Source organism: Bombus impatiens, unplaced genomic scaffold (genome assembly GCF_000188095.3).
Source record: "Bombus impatiens unplaced genomic scaffold, BIMP_2.2 scf_0321, whole genome shotgun sequence".
NCBI lineage: Eukaryota > Metazoa > Arthropoda > Insecta > Hymenoptera > Apidae > Bombus > Bombus impatiens.
This window is the reverse complement of record NT_176740.1, coordinates 17,991-39,366: the sequence shown is the minus strand read 5'-3', so window position 1 is coordinate 39,366 and position 21,376 is coordinate 17,991. Positions and strand designations below refer to the sequence as shown.

The window sequence follows — 21,376 nt, the reverse complement described above, 5'->3', positions numbered from 1 at the left end:
TGTTTCTGGGCTTTACACATATAACACGAAAACCACTATATGTTTTAGAAATTAGGGGATTGTGTATACTATTTTCTGTGTTTATTGTTTTATTAGTTTTTTGTTTAGTTATACGTGTATATTTTTTTTACATATATATTTTGAGAAATTTTTATTTAGAGAAGTCATTGAATAAGTTATGAAGAACAAATAGATTCTGATAATTCTTTTATATGGAAAGTTTAGTTTGAAATAGTATGAACTATCCTGGTCGAGTTATTTTGAGCTTCTAACGTACGTTCATTTTGTTAGATACCAAATGCAAAACGCACGACGACTGTCTCTCTCAATTGGCCTGCATAAACGATCAGTGTCTGAACCCGTGCACTCTTCATAATCCTTGCGACTTCGTGGAAGTCTGCCATGTTCAAGACCACAGACCCGTTTGCGTGAAAGGTAGAATATTAGAAAGAAAAATTAATTTGAGATAAAATTGGATGCAAAATTTGGTTGGAAGAAGATAAAGATCAATTGATACAACTTCGAAACTTACAACCAGGACATTTGATACTTAATACTTATTCTCAAAGTTTACAAATTAATTGTCTAAGAGATTTTGAAGCTTAATTTCAAAGAATTTGAAAATCGGTAACCGAATAATAATTGAATTTGACGTTCAAAAATCTCTACTAGTTATAAAATGTTATGGTCCGCCATTTGCATCCCATTTTTACCAGAAGAAACAGAAATTGATTCCACGAAATTGATCTTTTTTTCCAATTTTCTCAGATGTAATAAACGATAAGACAGACTGTCCCTATTGTCCAGCGGGTATGGAGTGCGATCCAGCGACGTATACTTGCGTGAAAGGTTTGTACAAGAACATCATGATCCATCATTTCGTTTCTTTTTACAGCGCTCATTCAACTTGTTCTGTAAATATGTACATATGTATTGTACATGTATATTTTGTACGTATCACGTGCAATTTTAATTATTCAACATTCGATTTTCACACTATATTTCCACGACTCTCAAGTCATTCACAAATCTTAAATTAGATCTGTTAGTATTTTCCCTTCGATACTTATCCTTTAACTTTCGAATCTTGAAAACGATACGATTGTTTTATATCAATCACGATCTTCGTGCATTCACATATACACACAGAGTATACTGTATTTTATACAAGCTGATTTACTCAATACGAGCCTACCACCCTTATTTTTATACTCGTGCACTCTTTCTCTGGGCTATACGGGCTTTTTTCTCAATCTTTCCTTAGCGGGTTGCACTAGCAACAAAGATTGCCCGCTGACAGAGGCGTGCATTGAGGGCACTTGTCAGGAACCTTGCCTCGTTTGGAATCCTTGCACCAAAAACGCGATCTGCGTTAACACCAATCACCAAGCGGATTGCAGCTGCGAGGACGGTTATCATGGAAATGGATTCTCCTACTGTGAACCAGGTAATTTCTTCGTTATTTAAATATAACAAATTTTTTCGATATTTAAATATAATTATCAAATTTTAGAAAGATTAATGTAATCTTCATATTTTTATTTCTATTACAATTTATTTTACGTTAAAATACGTTGTTTGCGAAAGACTGATGCATGTAGCATTCTACATATATATACTTTGCTTCATAAATATAAGATCTAGATATACCTAGATATAAGCATAAAACAGATATTATATGATATAAATGTTATAAACATTTGTGAATTCACAACGTTTCAGAAGAAGAAAGCAGAAACGTATGCCAATACAACGAAGATTGTCCATCGAGCAAATATTGTGATCGCCTTAACCGGAAGTGCATCGACCCATGCTTGGAGAACGATTGTGGTGTGAACGCGAATTGTTATCCAGAGAATCATCAAGCTCAATGCAAGTGTTTGCCTGGATTCCAAGGAAATCCTGAAATTGGATGCACGTTAACGACTACCAATCCGTGTGTTCCAAACCCTTGTGGTTTGGACGCCATGTGCGAGAACGATAATGGCAATCCTATATGCTTCTGTCCGAAAGGATTGACTGGAAATCCGTTTGAACAGTGTAGTAAGTTTCTCAAATGTATTTTCTTTAGTAAGTTTGAAGTATAGAATAGTTCTTGCACCGATTGAAATTTTTCATGAAACTTCAATTAGGAAGAAAAGTTAGTAAAAAAAATATGTAATGGAAATTAATTAAATCTTTTGTACTCAACCATCTTTATACCTAAATTATTGTAAATTAAAATTTCTGATGAAATTCCTAGAATTTCAAAATTAGAGCGTATATGAAGATAAAGAATATTTAACGGAAATTCGATTTTCTAACGAGCCTAAAAATATTTCTTCTCAGTACCAGAAGGTGACCAGTGCCAAGAAAATCCATGTGGCGTTAATTCTGGGTGTCGCGTGGTGTCAGGACAAGTGAGATGCTTCTGTTTGCCAGGATACGAGGGGAAACCACCTGCTTCTCCTTGCACGCTTCCTAGCAACCCTTGCGAACCATCTCCTTGTGGGCCTAACACTCAATGTACCGTATTGAACAACGGCCTTTCGAAATGTACTTGCCTACCAGGATACATCGAAAGTCCAAATACGATCAGGGGATGCGTGCCTAAGTCTGATCAGTGTAATCCTAATCCCTGTGGACTTGGCGCTAAGTGTGACTCGGATAGAGCACCTCCTTGTTATTGTCCGGAGCATACCGTTGGAAATCCTTATCAGAGTTGCGCAGGTAAGTGTTTGTCATATTTTTAACAATCTGTACAGTTCGTAAAATTTTTAACAGAGCGCGTTATGTACACGTACAAGATAAAAAATTAACTCAAACATGGCCTTTGTTTTTTGTTTTCAGTAACTCCAGCAGATACATACTCACCTTGCCTGCTAGTTCCTTGCGGAAAGAACGCGGTCTGTGTCGAGGAGGACGGCATTGGAAAATGCAAGTGTATTCCACCATTTATTGGGAACCCATACATGGACGGTTGCGAAGCGGAATGTATCGTGAACCAAGACTGCGACAATCATCTTGCGTGTTTCAATCAGCATTGTAGAGATCCTTGTCCAGGTGTTTGCGGTTCCAATGCAAAATGCGAAGTGGTTGATCATGTTCCAGTTTGTTCTTGCTTACCTGGCTACACCGGCGATCCGTTTGGCTCTTGCAAACTCGAGACGTCTCGTAAGTCTTTATAATTATTGGATCCGGACCATTGTAATTGTATTATAAAAAGTTTTATCTGCAATGTAGGATTCCAAAATGCATTTCTTGTATTAATACTTTGAGGTACTATAAATACAAAACAGTTTGAAAAGGCATTCCCTACTTGTTTAGTTGTCATTGCAGAATGTATTTAGAGAGTAAAATTGAATTTCAATCGGTTCTTCCAGCTCTTCCATCTCAGAATCCTTGCATGCCATCACCTTGCGGACCGCACAGTATCTGTCGCGTGATGAACGATCGTGCCGTTTGTTCGTGCAGTCCAGGATATCATGGAACGTCGCCTAATTGTCGTCCAGAATGTCTAGTTAGCTCAGAATGTCCCGCACACTTGGCTTGCATCGGTCAAAAATGTGGTGATCCTTGCCCTGGTCTCTGTGGACAGAATGCTTTATGCCAGGTCGTCAATCACAACCCCATTTGCAGTTGTCCTTCGGATTATCTCGGTGATCCTTTCACTCAATGCGTCAAAGAAGGTAATTTAATCGAATTTTTCAATTCCTTAAAAATATTTATAAACGATTCAAAGACAACGAAGTTTATGAAATATCTACCGAATGAAATATTTAAGTCTTTGTCTCTAGGTTCTACTTCTTTAGTTGTGTTCATAAAAATATGAACTGGCGTAATGTGTTAGAGGGCATTACAAATAATTAACAAACAATAACGATTTCAATAAAACTATTTACCTTTTCTTTGTCAGATATACCACTGCCAAGACCAAAGAATCCTTGTTTACCATCGCCCTGTGGCCCGAACGCCGAGTGTCGTGTGCAAGAGGATCATCCAGTTTGCACGTGTATCAGTGGAATGTTCGGAGCACCGCCACTTTGCAGACCAGAATGTTCGATTCATCAAGACTGTCCACATTATCTCGCCTGTGTTCAAAAGAAATGCGTGGATCCTTGTGCTGGTTCTTGCGGATTTAATACCAACTGCACCGTGCAGAACCATCGGCCGATGTGTCAATGTAACGAGGGTTACGAAGGGGATCCATTCTCTGGATGTAGCAAAGGTAGAAATTCTTGAATTCTATAAAGAATATCGCAATGTTTCATTTCAACGATATAACTTGACTTTGGATTGGACACGTAGTAGCAATACTTCCCCATTTTTTACTCGATCAAATTGAAGTTGACGAAGACACATATTATGAAGTAAACGATTATTTGTTTTTTCTACAGTTACTTTCCCAGTGCCACTGCCATGCGACCCATCGCCGTGTGGCGCTAATGCAATTTGCAAAGAACGAAACGGAGCTGGTTCGTGTAGCTGTTTACCCGACTACACCGGAGACCCATATCAAGGATGTAGACCAGAATGTGTTCAAAATTCAGACTGTGTTCATACGAAGGCTTGTATAAACAATAAATGCAAGGATCCATGCGTGGGTGCGTGTGGTATAAATGCTCAATGTCAAGTGATCAATCATCAACCCTCGTGCAACTGTCTCTCTGGCTACACGGGAGATCCATTAAAATCCTGCCATATATCGCCTGGTAAATTTACGAAATAACACGAATTAATACTTTGACAATGTCGTACGAACAAATTTCAGGCAAATAATGGACGAATATTTGAAAATTCAAAGATTTTGAGAAATCTAGAAATGCACGAAGTTTCAAGATTTGAATATGCTGATAAAGAAATAATCGTTATTTACGACATCTTATTACACTGTCAAAGGATTAAAAGATCAAATCATAATTCTTGCCATTTCATTATAAAACGTCATTTTATCTTTTTCTAGTAACACCACTGCCACGTGATCCATGCCAACCATCACCTTGTGGATCATATAGTAATTGTCGCGTGATCGACAATCATGCGGTTTGTTCCTGCCAACCAAATTATGTCGGTAGTCCTCCACAATGTAGACCAGAGTGTGTGGTTAGCACAGATTGCGCTCAGAACATGGCTTGTATCGATCAGAAGTGCAGAGATCCTTGTCCAGGCACTTGTGGTCAGAATGCTGATTGTCAAGTTATCAACCATAATCCCGTATGCAGTTGCACGTCTGGATACACCGGAGATCCGTTCTTTGGTTGTGTTAAAGAAGGTAAGATCTTTATTTGTTTACGTCCCGTGACTCTCTATATAAGCCAGATTTTATCCTTCGGGCAGGATGGCCACGAAATGTCCTAAATACCTTTATTTTGGGCCCTCAATAATCTTAAGAATCCATCACAAATTTTAGCATTTTTTATAGTTATGGCCCTTACGACCAGACAAGTATCTTTTAAGTTGAAGTATTCCTTAGATTTATTGTCCATACTGTCGATTATCGTATCGTAACGAGAATTTACGATTCTTGTTGGCGCCTCTACCGCGACCGCGTCTCTTCGCGAACAATTGAACAATTTTAATCGTTTATTTTATGTCAGAGTTGTATTTTTATTGAAACGCTTCAATTATTCGTTTTATGTTACACATATATTTTTCTACGGTCGTATTCTCAGTAATTGTGATTTTGCAAAGTTATTTTTAAATACTTTTTAAAGTGGAACCGAAACAACCTGGACCAAAACCAAGTGGAAATCCATGCATTCCATCGCCTTGCGGTCCGAATTCTCAGTGTCGCGTGATTGATGGATTCCCAGCATGTTCCTGTCTACCGAATTACGTAGGCAGAGCACCGAATTGTCGACCGGAGTGTGTTATTAACGAAGGATGTCCTGGAAATCTTGCATGTCAGAACGAACAGTGTGTAGATCCTTGCCCGGGATCCTGTGGCGTGAATACTTACTGCAATGTCGTGAAACACAATCCAGTTTGTATTTGCAATACCGGATACACTGGAAATCCATTCACCGAATGCGTACCTATCATGAAAGGTAAAGTACCGATAGTTTAAGAATTGTTTTGCTGAACGATTTTAATCTTCGAATTTTCAGATATTTAAATTTGTAAACCTTCGATTCTCAAGTTTCAAACTTTACAAATTTCCGAATTTTTAAACTTTCAAATATTTACATTCCTCGGTTCACCAGTTTCTAAATTTCCAAATTTTCATCTTAAAACCTTTCAAATTTTCAGTACCCACAACCACGGAACAACCGCGCACGCCATGCAATCCATCTCCGTGCGGAGCGAACGCGATCTGCAATGAACGTAACGGCGTAGGATCTTGCACTTGTCGTCCAGAATACATCGGCGATCCCTATACAGGATGTCGACCAGAATGTGTGACAAACACCGATTGCGATCGTAGCAAGGCTTGCCTGAACAATAAATGCGTGAATCCATGCCCTGGCACATGCGGCCAGGGAGCAACTTGTCGCGTGATCAATCACGCTCCATCGTGTTCCTGTCTTCCTGGTTTCACCGGGGATCCTTTCAGCGCCTGCGTAGTGCTCGAAGTGACGCCAACCTCACCGCCACTAAATCCCTGCGAACCATCGCCATGTGGACCCAACAGCAACTGTCGTGTTCACAATGGACACGCTGTGTGTCTTTGTCAACTAGGATTCGTCGGTGTTCCTCCAACCTGTCGTCCAGAATGCACAGTGAGCTCGGAATGTTCTCAAAACAAAGCGTGCATCGATAACAAATGCGCAGATCCTTGTCCAGGTTCCTGTGGGTTGAACACTAAATGTCTGACAGTGAATCACAATCCGATTTGTACTTGCACTAATGGATACACTGGCAATCCACTGGTTCAGTGCACCAAATTTAACGTATCACAACCACCGTTTAAGGATCTTGGAAGTCCGTGCACTCCTAATCCTTGCGGACCTAATTCTCAATGCAGAGTTATTGGCTCTCAACCAGCTTGTTCTTGTTTGTCGAACTTCATCGGTCGTCCACCGAATTGTAGACCGGAGTGCACTGATAATTCGGATTGCTTCCATTCGGCCGCGTGTATTAACCAGAGATGCAAGAGTCCTTGTCCCGGAGCCTGTGGAGAGCTGGCTAGGTGCTCCGTTCAGAATCACGTTCCAATTTGTACGTGTCCCGAGGGTTATGAGGGCGATGCCACTGTTCGGTGTACTCTGGCACCTCCTCCAGGTATGACCTCCTATTTCTAATACTTCGATTATGCTTCAAATTTTCAAGCTTCCAAATTCTCAAACTGTTCAATTTTCAAATCTTTATTCCATTATAACTAAACTTTATTTTATTTAGCAACGGACATAAGCGTAACAAACCCATGTTCTCCGAACCCATGCGGTCCAAACGCTCAATGTCGCGAAAGAAACGGTGCAGGAGCCTGTGCATGTCCACCAGATCTTATCGGAGATCCGTACGATAACGCGAAAGGATGTCACAGAGAGTGTGAATCGAACAACGATTGTGCTCCACAATTAACCTGCGTTGGTTTCAAGTGTTCTGATCCGTGCCCAAGCACTTGCGGTACATTATCCATCTGTAATGTTCAGGAACATGTTCCGGTGTGTACTTGCCCTCCAGAATACACGGGAGACCCGTACTTCGCTTGCGAAGTTAAGGAAATATCGAGTGAGTCTGTCATCTATTAAATTTCATACATTTCATATTCATTTCACATTTATGTCTGATTTCTATTGCACTTGGTTATAATTAGATCGAATAATGATTTTTATTGACTAATTGTTACTATATGTATAAAGTATCGGATAAATATTTTATTATTGTGAATTCATTTTTCAGGAGAACCATTGGATCCATGTTCACCATCACCGTGTGGACCCAATAGTAAGTGTCGCGAAGTGAATGGTCAAGCAGTCTGCACGTGTCTTCCGGAATACAGAGGAATCCCACCGAACTGTAGACCTCACTGCGTGGTCAATGCCGAATGTCCAGCTCACTTGGCTTGTTTGAATAAGAAATGCACGGATCCATGTCCAAACACCTGTGGATTAAGAGCATTGTGTACTACTAAGAATCATAATCCTATTTGTACTTGTCCTGTTGGATTTACAGGAGATCCTTTCTCACTATGCTCGCCTGGTAAGAATATCATCAATTTTTATATGGATACAATTTTAATACTGATACTTTATGAAGATAGAATTCATTAAATTATACTAATTATACTTAAATTGTCGAACTTCTAAGTCTTCAAATTTTTTATCTTATTTATCTATTAGCGCAAGAAGTTCAACCGTTCACGGAACGACCGCCGTCCTGCACTCCATCACCCTGCGGTCCGAATTCCCTGTGCCAGATCATATCCGGAAACCCAGCCTGCTCCTGTTTGCCAAATTACATCGGTGTTCCTCCAGAGTGCAGACCAGAGTGCATTCTAAGCTCCGAATGCAAGAGTCACCTTGCTTGTGTGAACCAGAAATGTCAGGATCCTTGTCCAGGATCTTGTGGCGTTAATGCTCAGTGTCACGTACTGAATCACATTCCTGTTTGCACCTGTATGAATGGTTTCACCGGTGATCCGTTTACACAGTGCACAGTGATTCCACCAAGTAAGAAGATATATTTCATTTTTATACTAATTAAATGATTGTTCAGTTTCTTACGAGATGCAAAAACGCATTTTATCCTTAGCAACTGTACCATCTGTGAGCGATCCATGCAGCCCATCGCCTTGTGGACCTAACGCCCTATGCAAAAATGGAGATTGCGAGTGTTTACCTGAATACATCGGCAATCCGTACGAAGCTTGTCGACCAGAATGTATTCTCAATTCGGAATGTGCACGCGATAAGACTTGTCTGAAGAATAAGTGCAGAGATCCTTGCCCTGGCACATGCGGACAGAATGCGGTGTGCGATGTTGTGAATCATATTCCTGTGTGTTCCTGTATACCTGGATATATTGGAGATCCGTTCGTCAGCTGTCGTGTCCAACCACAAGGTGAGTAGAATAAAAACTCTATTTATTTCGATTTATCGAGAGACAAACAGCTCGTACATCTGTAGTTATTTGATATTTTTAACTCTCTGTGACTTCTCAATCGCTTGAAACGACAAAACTCGAATCAAATTTTTAAATCTGACCTCCCGGACTTACGAATTTTTTAATTTTCAAATTACTAGATATTTCGATTTTCAAATTTTTCAAATTTCTAATCTCTGATAAATTTTTCGGAACTTAACCAAGATATGATATGTAACGATATCCAGTAAATCATAAAATGCATTTTTAGTTCCAGAAGCAATGAGAGATCCATGCTCGCCCTCACCATGTGGACCAAACAGCCAATGTCGTAACATCGAGGACCACGCAGTGTGTTCTTGTCTTCAGGGATATCTTGGATCACCACCTTCGTGCAGACCAGAATGCGTGGTTAGTACGGAATGTCCTCCGACTCGTGCTTGCGTGAACAAAAAATGCACGGATCCCTGTTTGGGTTCTTGCGGCTTGAACGCCAGATGCGAAGTGATCAATCATTCGCCGATCTGCAGTTGTCTTTCTGGACAGACTGGAGATCCTTTCAAGAGCTGCTACGATACTCCGAGTAAGGAATTTTCAATCAACTATTAGGTTGCATAATAAATTCGTTCGCCTCTCGCAATGTCGAAGTCACAGTCCCAAATTCTACATTAATTACGTTCATATAATTTATCTTTGCAGTCTTACCAGACGTCAAAGACACGGGAGATCCGTGCAATCCATCGCCATGCGGTCCAAATGCTCAATGCCACAACGTGAATGGCTATCCATCCTGTTCTTGTCTTCCAACCTATATCGGAACCCCGCCGTCTTGTCGTCCGGAGTGTCTCATAAATCCCGACTGCCCATCGGACAAAGCTTGCGTAAATTCCAAATGCACGGATCCTTGTGCAGGGTCCTGTGCCGAAAATGCCAGGTGTTTGGTAGTCAATCATGCTGTTACCTGCTCATGTCCAGCCGACTACACAGGAAATCCTTTCGTCCAATGTGTCGAACTGGATCGTAAGTTCATTTAATTTGCTTCTTACATCGTTTGGAAAGTTCATCATTTTCTTAAATAATCTAATCTCTTCCCAAGCAAATAAATTGTTCTCTACGTCTCTAACTTATCGTTAGTTTTATACGAGGAATTATCTCCTTTCCGGTTGTACCACGATTTCGCAAACCCCTTGTATTTCTCACGTCCATCGCAATCGTTAATTCATTATTTTATTGGGTATTTTAAATTTCTTCCATTTAATCATTTTCATACGAATACTCTTAATCGGTATATTTCGTATCTCAAATTGCAGAAGAACCAATCAATCCATGCGAGCCTTCGCCTTGTGGTCCAAACGCGATCTGCCAACAGCGTGACAACGTCGGTGCTTGTATTTGCATCGACGATTACCACGGAAATCCCTACGAAGGCTGTCAGCCAGAATGCATCCTCAGTTCAGACTGTCCAACGAACAAAGCCTGCGTTCGCAACAAATGTGAAGATCCGTGTCCAGGAATATGCGGTATCCAGGCTCAATGCTCCGTCATCAACCACATCCCTACTTGCACATGTCAGCCTGGCTACGTAGGAGATCCCTTCAGCATCTGTAATTTACCAATCAATGCAGACACTGAGCCTACTGTCACTGATCCATGTAATCCTACGCCTTGTGGACCCAATAGCTTGTGCAGAGCCGTGAAATATCAAGCTGTGTGTACTTGCCAGGAATCATTCGTTGGTTCTCCGCCTAACTGCAAGCCCGAGTGTGTCGTAAATTCTGAATGTCCTCAAAATAGGGCTTGTTACAAATACAAGTGTAATGATCCTTGTCCTGGAACGTGTGGAGTGGGAGCTAATTGTCGTGTAATTAATCATAATCCGCTGTGCAGCTGCCCTCAGGGTACTACGGGAGATCCTTTCTCTAGATGCTATCCTCAGACGAGTGAGTATTTAAAATAATAATTATACGACCGATTTTTAAAAACCTTGTTTGAATTAAATTAATAAATTGACATTATTTTAAAATTATATTTTTTCCAGTCACACCAACGCCACCAGTGGGTGATCCTTGCAGCCCAAGTCCGTGCGGCCTCTACGCAGAATGTAGAGCAATTGGCGATCAAGCTGCTTGTTCATGTCTCAAGAACTACATAGGACTGCCACCAAATTGTCGACCAGAGTGCGTCGTTAACACAGATTGTCCTTCTAATCAAGCCTGCATCTCGGAAAAATGCAGAGATCCTTGCATTGGATCGTGTGGACAAAATGCAGATTGTAGGGTGCAGAATCACATTCCTGTCTGCTTGTGCCAACCAGGATATACCGGCGATCCTTTCACGCTATGCTCGCAGATAATAGGTATTTATTAAATTCGAAGGGAAAACACAAGCCTATTTTTGCTTATTTTTTTATTTCAAACAGCTCGTTAGATCGACGAATATGAATTTTCTAAAAATAGATCGTACGTCTATAAAACTTTGTAACAATCGTACATGCGTGATCCGACAAATTAAACGGGCAGTAATTTCATGATACTGAATCGATTATTGAACTTTAAAATTTCTTATTATGATTTTCGTCTGTGATCTTTATTGCCCATGTTTTGTCTTTCTCTATTCATTAGACAGTTGAATTCACGTTTGTATTATTATTTATTTTATAGAACAACCGAAGCCAGAAGATCTGTGCAATCCATCCCCCTGTGGACCAAACGCAGATTGCAGAGAGGGAATCTGCACGTGCCTTCCAAACTATTTCGGTGATCCATACTCGTACTGTCGTCCAGAATGCACTATGAATTCGGACTGCTCTCGAGTAAAGGCGTGTGTCAATCAATTTTGCGTGGATCCTTGTATTGGCACGTGTGGAACCAATGCGAAATGCGACGTGGTCAATCACATTCCTATGTGCAGCTGTTTCCCTGGTACCACTGGAGATCCGTTCACACTGTGTCGACCACAGATATCTGAAGGTGTGTATAATATACATATGAGTTTTAGCTTTAGTATACATACGAATTTGTATAAGCAATCCGCAGAAGTACACGGGGACTATATTAAAGAAATTTTGATCGATTTCTCAGAACCAAGAAAACAACCATGCACACCGTCTCCCTGTGGGCCGAACAGCATTTGCAAGGTGGTGAACGATCATGCAGTCTGCTCTTGTCAGACTGACTTTATCGGTAGTCCTCCTGCGTGCAGACCAGAGTGTGTAGTGAGTGCCGAGTGTCCGTTAACTCAGGCGTGTCTCGCTAACAAGTGTCAAGATCCCTGTCCAGGAACTTGCGGACAGAATACCAAGTGTCAAGTAGTCAATCACAATCCAATATGCAGCTGCTCCGAGGGACACACTGGCGATCCTTTCACTAGATGTTACATCATGCCCAGTAAGCTTTCTTGTTTCTATATTTAGACATTTATTCATCTACATAGTCTGGTTTGAAAAGCAATGGAATTGCTGATGCATTGAATCATACACCGATTTTTCTTCTAAAAATCGTTCATTTTATCGAATGTATGTTCCTTCGATATAAAGAAAAAAATGATAAATCAGTTAGTAAATAGATTTTTCGAGACACAATTGCATTATGTCAAAGATATTGACTTCAAATTTCTCGAAAAATATTGATTTCTAAAATATTAATTGTCGTATTTTAGATACTAAACTTATATATTTGCATCGAATACATTGTCCCTCTTTTTACGCCTGTTATATCGAATACAGCCTTTTAATCGCTAAGTAACATCGAGATCAGATAATCGACAGAATTATATTTACATCTATTTCTTTCGTAATATTCAAATATATTATTTCTTCGAATTTCAGGACAACCACCAGTACCAACGAACCCGTGTCAACCATCTCCGTGTGGTCCGAACGCGGAGTGTCAAGTGCGAGGTGATAGTTCAGCGTGTTCGTGTATCGAAAATTACATCGGTGTTCCACCAAATTGTAGACCTCAGTGTACGATTAATCCCGAGTGTCCGCCGCATTTAGCGTGTATGCAACAAAAGTGTCGCGATCCGTGCGTCGGTCTGTGCGGTTTGAACGCTCAGTGTACGGTGGTGAATCATCACGCGGTGTGTGCTTGTGTCGATGGTTACAGCGGAAATCCGTTCAGCGTTTGCGAGGCGATCCCGAAGGGTGAGTCTATCAAAGAACAATTTTTCATATTTCTTTCCTTCTTTCTCTCCTATTTGCAAATTTCGTCGTTTGCATGCGGACGAAGTGCAGGTAAGTGCTGATTTACATCTTCCAGAGTTAGACTGCGGATTTCTGCAAATTTATGAAAAATTTGAAGGTGCAAAAGTGCGTGTAATATACAAAAATATTTGTGGAATGTAATATATAAAAAAACGTACAATATGCGAAGTATAATATAATATAAATATAATATAAAAAATATAATGTAATATCTCGTCATAGCGTTTAGTAGGTAAAATAATCGCCTATCTACCATTATTAATTAAATTCGTAAAGATATGAATTTGCGTAAATATCCGCAGCCTAATAATAACGATCATTTCGTTTGCTAACAAATAATCATATTTTCGTCGTTGAGAAAGAACAGGCCCTAACAAACTCGGTGACAAAACGTCACTATGGTGGCGGGGCCATGAATTATCATCAACATGCACTTAGAGTGAGAATAATCGCCAATTGCATAATCACACCTGCGATTAACGTACCCAACGAAGTTGAGCACGGCTTCGAAAACCCCCACACGTACATATAATTGAGAGAATAATCATAAATGAAATATATAACCATGTTAAGAGATTGAATGGTGGCGGGGCCTATGGAACATAGGCTCTAATTATACTGTCCCCTGAATGATACCCGATAACCAATTCATCCCCTCGAATATGTAGGATATTGCACGTACTGACCATTCCCAATCCAAGCATAATGCTTTGCAACAGCCCTAAGGTTGAAACGTCCTGAGTTGGAAAAATCTTGGAACGTTTGGTCCCCTATGTACTACTCCGTACGAACTACCCTCGTTGCTCTGGATACAAAGGCATTAACCCTTAAAAAGTGATACGAGCTTACCCTTCCCGATTAAAGATTGAAACCGACCTCGAAAACACGCTTATTAAAAAGTACTTATAAGAATTAATTCCCTAACCCTAGATTATTAAGAAGATTAAAAACCCTAATAAACCCCGAATGCTTAGAAGCGTTTAGAAGATAGTAGACGTTTGAAGACACGCCTCATGATTCCAAATCACCCTAACACCCGATGCTAGAGCGAGAGCCAGTAATAGGAGATTGAATCCTACCCTTGAAGAATCAGACAAACGCAAGCATTTGAATGCTTGTTATTTAAGAAAGCTTCTGCTTATCCCCGATCATTCATTCGCAAATTTATTAAAACCTAATGGAAATATTCAACGAATATTCATACCACTGCACGAGCTTCCACCAAACACCGCATGATGAATTTAAACATAAGTGAAAGTGTTTCTCTTTTCGATCAGATACACCCTTAGATATTAGGAAACCATGCGAGCCTTCCCCCTGTGGTATCAACGCGATCTGTCGCGAGAACAATGGCGTCGGTTCCTGTTCCTGTCTGCCAGACTACATTGGTGACCCCTACGAAGGATGCAGACCTGAATGTACCCAAAACCCCGATTGCTCCAAGACGATGGCCTGCATGGGCCTCAAGTGCCGAGATCCCTGTCCAGGAACCTGTGGATTGCAAGCCCGTTGCGAAACGATCAATCACGTACCTGCGTGTTCATGTAACCCTGGATACACTGGCAATCCGTTCACCTATTGTTCCCCCATCTCCGCTGCTCGTAAGATTCCATTTTGTGTCACGTTTTGCAACCAAAGACGCTTGATCATTAAACAAAGATAGAGACGTAGAACGTAGAATCGAGGCCTTCATATTCATATAGCTGCGAGTAGAATAGTAACGAGGAATCAAAGTGTTGTTTAGATTAATCAAGCTGTTAGTTCGTTCAAGTAACTTGAAACAATTTTACGAGAGTGAAAAAGCGGTTTACTTAACTTGGAATATATTATCTTAATGTATAGCCTTGAAGTACGTGCACGTATTTCGTGTTTTAAGCGAAGTTCTAATTAGTCACACGTGAAAGAATATTCCAAGTTAAGTAAATAAATCACTCAGACCGATCATATATTGTTTCAAATTACTCGAACTGAAGTACCTTAATTAACCTAAATCATACTTAAGAGGATACCATGGCAGAGGACATACATAGACACGGAAAAGGACAGACACTGAGGACACAGAAAACTAACTTTCCAATCAGATAGTCAATTTAATTTCCGTGAGATCTCCTCATTTTTTCTCGACTTCGAATAGAAGATCATCGTTACGTTTCATTAGATTCGTCGCACAAGTAGTTTAACGAGCACAAAGCTTGATATATTTGCAACTGTGGCATATGTAGGCTGTTTAATGCAATTTTCCCTTACACAGCAAACCCCATAGAGTCAGACCCCTGTAGTCCGTCTCCATGCGGACCGAATAGTCAATGTCGAAACGTCAACGACCATGCTGTGTGTACCTGCCTGGCAAATTTCATTGGAAGCCCACCAACTTGTCGACCCGAATGCGTGGTAAACAGTGAATGTTCGAGGGAACTTGCGTGCATTAATCAAAAATGCGCGTCCCCGTGCATGAACTCGTGTGGTATCAATACGCAGTGTAAAGTGATCAACCACAGCCCCATATGCATCTGTAATATTGGATATACTGGTGATCCGTTTACGAAATGCTTCCCTACTCCACGTAAGAATATTTCTCTTGATATTTTCTCCATCATAGATCATCGAGATTTTTTAACCCTCCATTTAAAAGTCAGGATCAGCTAACAATTTCTATTTTATCAGACTCTAACGAAAGCATACGAGTTGCTTTAATATACTAGATTTCAAAGATTCACAGCTTCTATTGTACAATGGTTATGCATTATATTCTCATTATTTATGGTCTCATTATGTTTTCTAATCTCATAGATGTGCAATTTATAATTAATGAATTTAGGATACTTTCATCGTAATACGTTCGTCAGCTTGAATTTCATATTATGCATAACCTACTTCGTCAAACATCCAGAATCTAAGACATTTTAAAACCTTCGACAATGCGTAATTTACTTCATCAAATATCCAGTATCCAAAAATTCTAAAACTTTCGATTCATCCTAACAAATTGAATACAAACGGCTTCTATTAAAATTAACCACGTATAATGTAATCAACAAATTTTAGAATCACCCCAGAAAGACACTGACCTCGCTCCTAAAGATCCGTGCGTGCCATCACCTTGTGGCATGTACGCAGAATGCAGGAACATCGGTGGTACAGCCTCTTGTTCCTGTCTGCCAAGATATATCGGATCCCCACCGACCTGTCGACCGGAATGTCGCGTGAATTCAGATTGCCCCATGAATCTTGCGTGTACCAATGAGAAGTGCAGAGATCCTTGCCAAGGATCCTGTGGTGTCACGTCCCTGTGCACGGTTTACAATCACGTGCCTGTGTGCACTTGCCCTGAAGGATACACCGGCGATCCTTTCAGCAATTGCTATCCCGCACCCATTAAACCAAGTAAGGAAATTCAAGAAAAAGTAAGAATTGAAATTTGTATGGTGTGTAAAAAATACGAGACACGTTCGTTCCTTTAACAGCTGAACCAACTGTTGTTGACCCTTGTGCATCCTCACCATGTGGACCTAATGCACGTTGCGACGATGGAATTTGCACATGTTTACCAGAGTATCAGGGAGATCCTTACGTTGGTTGTCGACCAGAGTGCGTACTGAATACGGATTGTCCTCAGAATCGAGCATGCATCAGGAACAAGTGTGTCGATCCTTGCCCCGGCACATGTGGCCGAAATGCGCAGTGTCTGATATTCAATCATGTGCCCATGTGCAGCTGTCCTAGTGGAATGGTCGGAAATGCATTTGTTCAGTGCACTGCCCTTCAAGGTACAACTCCAGGAACTTATCTTTTAACCCTTAATTCATATCGCTATATTATAGACGGTATAACACATTTGGTTACATTTGAATTAATTACCAATATTATTTTTCGATACTAATATGAGAAAATATTCGTTATGACGGAAACTTAAATATCTACGATACTGTAACAATGACAGATACTGTAAAGAGGAATCCTTGTTCGCCGTCACCCTGTGGACCAAATAGCGTGTGTAGAGAGATCAATGAACAGCCAGTGTGTTCCTGCGTAGCAGGATTCCTGGGTGCACCACCTACCTGTAGACCAGAATGTACAGTCAGTTCAGATTGTCCTTTATCAGAAGCTTGTACCAACCAGAAATGTGTCAATCCCTGTCCCGGTTCATGTGGATTCAGAGCTACTTGTAACGTTGTCAATCATAATCCTATATGCAGTTGTCCATCAGAACTCACTGGCGATCCATTTGTTCAGTGTGTTCTACGACGTAAGATTTGTTTTCTCGATGTACCATCATTAGCGAAGTTTATAAAACTAATAATAATAATCCACATATGTACTTTTAGCACCCGAGCCCGTAGTGCCACAAAACCCATGCGAACCTTCTCCATGCGGACCCAATGCAGAATGCAGAGTGGTCAATGACGCTCCCTCTTGCTCTTGTTCGCCGGAATTCATAGGCACACCTCCCAATTGTAGACCCGAATGTATCAGTAACAGCGAATGTTCTGGTCACATGGCGTGTATGAATCAGAAATGTAGAGACCCTTGTCCGGGATCCTGTGGTGCCAACGCTGAATGTCGCGTTGTCAGTCACACACCTATGTGTGTGTGTCCGAGCGACTATACCGGTGATCCCTTCACTCAATGTACACCTAGACCACGTAAGGATCAACATTTTTGTTCATTGTCATTCTGTTATTATACCCGTTACTTGTGGTCAGAGGAATTAGCAGTCGGAACCTTTTACTTTGATTATCTATGCAGGAAATATTTTATTGCATTAATTTTCCGTATTTTCTGACTATTGTAAAAATTTTTAGCTGTCCCTGTGAATATTTCTCCATGCACTCCTTCGCCATGTGGCTTCAACGCGATATGCAAAGAACAAAACGGTATAGGTTCGTGTTCCTGTTCGCCCGATTACATTGGCAACCCTTACGAAGGTTGTCGTCCTGAATGTGTCGTTGATACGGACTGTCCATCTACCTTGAGTTGTATACGTTCTAAATGTCAAGATCCTTGTCCAGGCACTTGTGGAACGAACACAGAGTGCAAGGTTATCAATCATCGTCCTGCGTGCACGTGTATTCAAGGTTACAGTGGAAATCCCTTCCAATACTGCACCTTGATGCGTGAATTAGGTATGAGTATTTAGCTATTCGTTCTAGTATGCATTTGGCATAAACTCTTACGAATGAAAAGATTGCAATTCTTGTCTTTCGAAAGATTATAAGATTACAATATTTTCTATAAATTTAAATCGTAATCTTGTAGAAGATAAACCGACGTACAAGGACCCGTGCAATCCTTCACCTTGCGGACCAAACAGTCAATGTCGAGTAGTAAATGATCAAGGGGTTTGTTCCTGTCTGCCAGAATATACAGGAGTACCTCCAATGTGCCGACCTGAGTGCGTTCTAAACTCAGAGTGTCCTCAAGATCGTGCATGTATTAACCAGAAATGCGTGGACCCGTGTCCTGCTTCTTGTGGTACATTCGCTACATGCGTGGTCAGGAATCACAGTCCAATCTGTGCATGTAGGCAATCATACACGGGGGATCCCTTCACCAGATGCTTCCCTATTCCACGTAAGATATATCGAAACATTTCGAGTAACTTAATATTAGAAAAGTTGAGTACGATTCACATTTCGCAATTGCACCTTTAGAAGCTACGCCTCCTACAGCACTCGAAGTTACACAACCATGTTTGCCTTCTCCTTGCGGTCCAAATTCAGAATGTCGTGTGGTTAATGGTGGGCCATCTTGTCAATGTCGACCATCTTATATTGGAAGTCCTCCAAACTGTCGTCCAGAGTGTACAGTGAATTCTGATTGTTCTCCTAGTCAGGCTTGCATGAGAGCAAAATGCGGAGACCCTTGCCCAGGTTCTTGTGGATCTAATGCTCAGTGCACTGTACTCAATCACGTTCCTATATGTTCCTGCTTTGAAGGATACACGGGAGATCCTTTCAGTAACTGTCATCCTGCTCCCGTTAAGCCAAGTAAGGAAGTTGAAATAAAAAGCCCAATCTGAGATTATTGAAAAGTTCCTAGAATATAACAGGTTTGTTCCTTTCGCAGCTGAACCCACTGTTGCTGACCCTTGTATACCATCGCCTTGTGGTCCCAATGCACGTTGTGACAATGGAATTTGTACATGCCTATCAGAATATCAGGGTGATCCATACGTAGGTTGTCGTCCAGAATGTGTACTGAATACGGACTGTCCTCAGAATAGAGCTTGTTTAAGAAACAAGTGCGTTGATCCTTGTCCTGGTACATGTGGTGTCAATGCAGAATGTTTAGTATACAATCACGTGCCCATGTGCAGTTGTCCTAATGGAATGGTTGGGAACGCATTCGTTCAGTGCACAATTCTTCAAGGTATAGATCAATGAATTTTCTTTCCAACATTCGATTCGTATCGCTTCATTTTGTAACGCATTTGAAAACCATTTCAAAAAACTGTATCGTATTGTGATGATAATAGATACCGTCAAAGGAAACCCATGTTCGCCTTCACCGTGTGGACCAAACAGTGTTTGTCGAGAGATCAATGGTCAGCCTGTTTGCTCTTGCGTAGCAGGATACTTAGGAGCACCACCAACTTGCAGACCAGAATGTACAGTCAGTTCCGATTGTCCACCGACACAGGCTTGCACCAATCAGAAATGTGTCAATCCTTGCCCCGGTACATGTGGGTTTAGAGCCATTTGCAATGTTGTCAATCATAATCCGATATGCAGCTGTCCACCTGAACTCTCTGGCGATCCATTTGTTCAGTGTGTTCCACGACGTAAGATTTAGTTCTCCAAGATTTGAACGCTGAACAGAATTTAGAAACGTAAGACAGATGATGGTAATTTGTACGTGTCTTTTTAGCACCCGAGCCCGTAGTGCCACAAAACCCATGTGAACCATCTCCGTGTGGACCCAATGCAGAATGCAGAGTCATCAATAGTGCACCCTCTTGCTCCTGTTTGTCGGAATTCATAGGAGCCCCACCTAATTGCAGGCCCGAATGTGTTAGCAATAGCGAATGTCCTAGTCAGTTTGCCTGTATGAATAAAAAATGCAGGGATCCTTGTCCTGGATCTTGTGGGGCTAACGCCGAGTGTCGTGTTGTTAGTCATACACCTATGTGTATTTGCCCTGATCGCTATACCGGTGATCCTTTCACTCAGTGTACACTCAAACCACGTAAGGATAAAAATCTATATTTTCTTCCTTTTGAACTTTCACTAATAGTCAAAGAAGTATTTTCGAGAAGGCAGAACCTTTGACTTTCATAATCGCTTATTATATCTGTTGCCCTTCGATTGCTCTGACTATTTAAAAAATTTCTAGCTGTTCCCGTCAATCTCTCCCCATGTAGTCCATCGCCGTGTGGTTTCAATGCGATATGTAAAGAACAGAACGGTGTCGGTTCATGTTCCTGTGCAGCCGATTACATCGGCAACCCTTACGAAGGGTGCCGCCCTGAGTGTGTCGTTGACACTGACTGTCCATCAGCATTAAGTTGTATACGCTCTAAATGCCAAGATCCCTGCCCAGGTACCTGTGGCACGAACGCAGAATGCAAGGTCATCAACCATCGTCCTGCATGCACGTGCTTCCGAGACTACACTGGAAATCCATTCCAATACTGTAACTTGATACGTGAAATAGGTACGAAAAATCTCTCAAATGTTTGATTAGGATCATTATAGTAAATTTTTTGCACTCATGAATTTTTATTTCTGAAGATCAGGCGAAATAATTTTCGCAACGTAAAATCTGAATTAAAATCTCTTGTAGAAGACGAAATGAAATATAAGGATCCGTGCAACCCTTCTCCCTGTGGACCAAACAGTCAGTGTCGCGTAGTAAACGGTCAAGGAGTCTGCTCCTGTCTACCAGAATTCACGGGTGCTCCTCCTATGTGTCGCCCCGAGTGTACTCTAAATTCCGAGTGCCCTGAAGAACGTGCATGCGTTAACCAGAAATGTGTGGACCCGTGTCCCGCATCTTGTGGCACATTTGCTACATGTGTGGTAAAAAATCACAGTCCAATTTGTGCTTGCAGAGAAGCATACACTGGAGATCCATTTACTAGATGTTTCCCCATCCCACGTAAGACATTTCGGAAAATTCCAAATTAATTTATATACTCTTTGATATAAAATTAGACAGATTTCTGATTTC

General features: G+C 41.0%; 1 protein-coding gene across 1 annotated transcript in view; it reads left to right on the top strand.

Moving 5' to 3' along the window:
• LOC100746456 overlaps positions 1 to 21,376 on the top strand; it is a gene marked incomplete at its 3' end in the record, with an annotated part of 87,785 nt that overhangs the window by 48,424 nt on the left and 17,985 nt on the right. Inside the window, 37 exon segments of the mRNA XM_033320643.1 lie at positions 292 to 435; positions 769 to 849; positions 1,265 to 1,447; positions 1,723 to 2,043; positions 2,329 to 2,709; positions 2,830 to 3,153; positions 3,363 to 3,668; positions 3,896 to 4,207; positions 4,377 to 4,691; positions 4,943 to 5,251; positions 5,694 to 6,026; positions 6,229 to 7,200; positions 7,318 to 7,650; positions 7,822 to 8,121; positions 8,262 to 8,591; positions 8,674 to 8,982; positions 9,275 to 9,586; positions 9,703 to 10,023; positions 10,314 to 10,943; positions 11,042 to 11,359; positions 11,664 to 11,972; positions 12,084 to 12,389; positions 12,830 to 13,147; positions 14,485 to 14,808; positions 15,459 to 15,770; positions 16,253 to 16,591; positions 16,672 to 16,974; positions 17,148 to 17,453; positions 17,533 to 17,850; positions 18,010 to 18,330; positions 18,464 to 18,778; positions 18,859 to 19,194; positions 19,274 to 19,576; positions 19,683 to 19,988; positions 20,075 to 20,392; positions 20,540 to 20,860; positions 20,990 to 21,304. Coding sequence (XP_033176534.1) covers positions 292 to 435; positions 769 to 849; positions 1,265 to 1,447; positions 1,723 to 2,043; positions 2,329 to 2,709; positions 2,830 to 3,153; positions 3,363 to 3,668; positions 3,896 to 4,207; positions 4,377 to 4,691; positions 4,943 to 5,251; positions 5,694 to 6,026; positions 6,229 to 7,200; positions 7,318 to 7,650; positions 7,822 to 8,121; positions 8,262 to 8,591; positions 8,674 to 8,982; positions 9,275 to 9,586; positions 9,703 to 10,023; positions 10,314 to 10,943; positions 11,042 to 11,359; positions 11,664 to 11,972; positions 12,084 to 12,389; positions 12,830 to 13,147; positions 14,485 to 14,808; positions 15,459 to 15,770; positions 16,253 to 16,591; positions 16,672 to 16,974; positions 17,148 to 17,453; positions 17,533 to 17,850; positions 18,010 to 18,330; positions 18,464 to 18,778; positions 18,859 to 19,194; positions 19,274 to 19,576; positions 19,683 to 19,988; positions 20,075 to 20,392; positions 20,540 to 20,860; positions 20,990 to 21,304 — 12,204 coding nt within the window.